Source organism: Octodon degus, unplaced genomic scaffold (assembly GCF_000260255.1).
Source record: "Octodon degus isolate 3935 unplaced genomic scaffold, OctDeg1.0 scaffold00021, whole genome shotgun sequence".
NCBI lineage: Eukaryota > Metazoa > Chordata > Mammalia > Rodentia > Octodontidae > Octodon > Octodon degus.
In genome coordinates this window covers 621,075-623,278 of record NW_004524597.1, presented here as the reverse complement: position 1 = coordinate 623,278, position 2,204 = coordinate 621,075, and the positions used below count along the sequence as shown (strand labels likewise).

At 45.4% G+C, this 2,204-nt stretch overlaps 1 protein-coding gene across 9 annotated transcripts in view; it reads left to right on the top strand.

Annotated features, from left to right (window-relative positions):
* Window positions 1-2,204, top strand: part of Clec16a (C-type lectin domain containing 16A) — a 235,044-nt gene that overhangs the window by 183,579 nt on the left and 49,261 nt on the right. For all 9 annotated transcript variants that reach the window (XM_023711467.1, XM_023711470.1, XM_023711465.1 and 6 more), the window contains one exon: window positions 558-762. In XM_023711467.1, coding sequence (XP_023567235.1) covers window positions 558-762 — 205 coding nt within the window. The remainder of the gene's footprint in view (window positions 1-557; window positions 763-2,204) is intronic.

Below are 2,204 nucleotides of genomic sequence, written 5' to 3'. Positions count from 1 at the left end.
CGGGGAAATGGCTCAGTGGAAGAAGTGCTCCCCTGGCAAGTGCAAGGGCCTGAGTTCAATCCCTGGTTCCGCAAAAAAAAAAAAAAAAAAAAAAATCCCTCCTTGTCCTTTTTCTTTAGTATTTTTCTTTTGGGACCAGAAGTTCCTCAAAGACATACAAAAGGTTCCAGCAATGCCTTATTCTTAAGACAAACAAGTAAATAAGTGATTGTATCTAAGATCATCCCAGGTAGTAATAGTGATTTTTGGTTCCTCATGTCTGGTTTCTCAGTTTGAGTTTGCCTATTGAGTTACCAGTGGCCCCTTGAAGAAGCTCATGTGCCCTTCTATTTACTGAATGTCCTAAGTCCTTGTGATAGCAGGTACTAGCTACTGTAGCCAGTGCTGCCTCCTTTTGCGTCTCTCTGCTTCCCACCCTGTCTTCTCCCACGGACTGGGTTAGTTTATGCTCCTCCTTGATTGTGTCAGTTGTTCTAGATGAGACACAAATACAGCTCCTGAATGCCTGCCCCTCACAAGCCTGACAAGTACTTTGCCTTTGCCTCATCTCTGTGCAGGACATGCAGGTGACTGGAGTGGAGGATGACAGCCGTGCCCTGAACATCACTATCCACAAGCCCGCATCCAGCCCCCATTCCAAGCCCTTCCCCATTCTCCAGGCCACCTTTGTCTTCTCAGACCATATCCGCTGCATCATTGCCAAGCAGCGCCTGGCCAAGGGTCGCATCCAGGCGAGGCGCATGAAGATGCAGAGGATAGCTGGTGAGTGTTTGGCATGGAGAGGTGCCCCTGGGGACTCGGGGTAGGAGCAGTCACAGGCTGTCAGCATGCTTTTTACTGACCTGGAGAAGCCCCTTGTCTTGTCTAGAACACACCAGTGGCTTAAGATTCATGGTGATTTGTGCAGGAATGGAGAACTGTCCAGGATCTTCCTGCCTCCTAAGTACTCAGTTTATGGAGCTGCGTGAAAGAGAAGGAGAGCCCTCACTGGTAGGCAAGAGGACAGGAAGCACCTGGCAGAGGAGGACAGCTGCTCTCCCACCTCCATGCTGAAATTATCAAACTCCCGAGTCAGCTTGAAGGTTTCACATGCAGTTATATAAATATTACATAAGGCAGGTAATAGTTATAGCTATAGAGCGCCCTGATCTTCCTCTACTACCTTTGATTCAGAAACAACACTGAAGTTTGTAGGGCTTCTTCTGCCCATTTTTTAGAAGAGGAAACTTAGGCTCAGTTACTTGATAGTCACAGAACAGAACACAGATGCACAACTTGATGCTCTGAAGCTTACCCCTCTCTCCTCCCCTTCCCAGCTCTTTGGAGAGACAGATCTGCTGGATAATAGGCAGTAACCCAGCAGTGAATTCAAAAGGCATTTTACATTTCTTTTTTTTAATCCTCTTATTTATTTGTTTTGAATTTTTATTTTCATTGGTATGTGATTGCAGTACATACTGATCATATTCCTTGTGAGGAGTTAGTACATATACAGAACACATCTTAGTTCTTTATTTCGTCCCCTTCCCAGCCCCTTAATTTTGTATTTCATAAAATTGTGATGATTTTTTTTTCTTTTTGAGACAGGGTGTTGCTCTGTAGTTCAGGCTGACCTTGAACTCACTTTGTAGCCTCGGCTGGCCTTGACCTCACAGTGATCCTCCTGCCTCAGCCCCCAGAGTGCTGGCATCACAGGTGTGTGCCACCACACACAGCTGAGATGAATTTTTGAGGAAGCTTTCCTTATAAAGGCACAGAAATGAGGGCCCTCAGTTTATCCTATCAGGATGGAGTTAAAGCTGGGCATTGTGTGTATGTGTATATGAGGGGTGCTCTGTTCTGTCAGTCAGAAAACTATAAACAGCCTTTTTTAAGAGACCCTGTGCCTTCAATTCAGGCACCAGTGGTTATGCTGCTGTGGCTGCTGAAAGGATTTCCAGGCCACAAGGCAAAGAGGAGCATTCTTTCATGGATAACCTAAAAATAAACAGTTGGCAGGCTGTGTGGACATTTCTGATCTGGTGATTTACCGTGCATGCCTCAGTGATTTGCACCGGCCTGCATCCCATGTAGTTCCCCCATCTTATTTCTCATTTAGCTGAAACTTGGCCTGCAAAATCATTACAGAAGCATTTTGTAATGTGCAAAGTGACTTAAATCATTCAGCCCTTTCTTTTAAGATTTATTTTCAGAGTGTGTGTGTG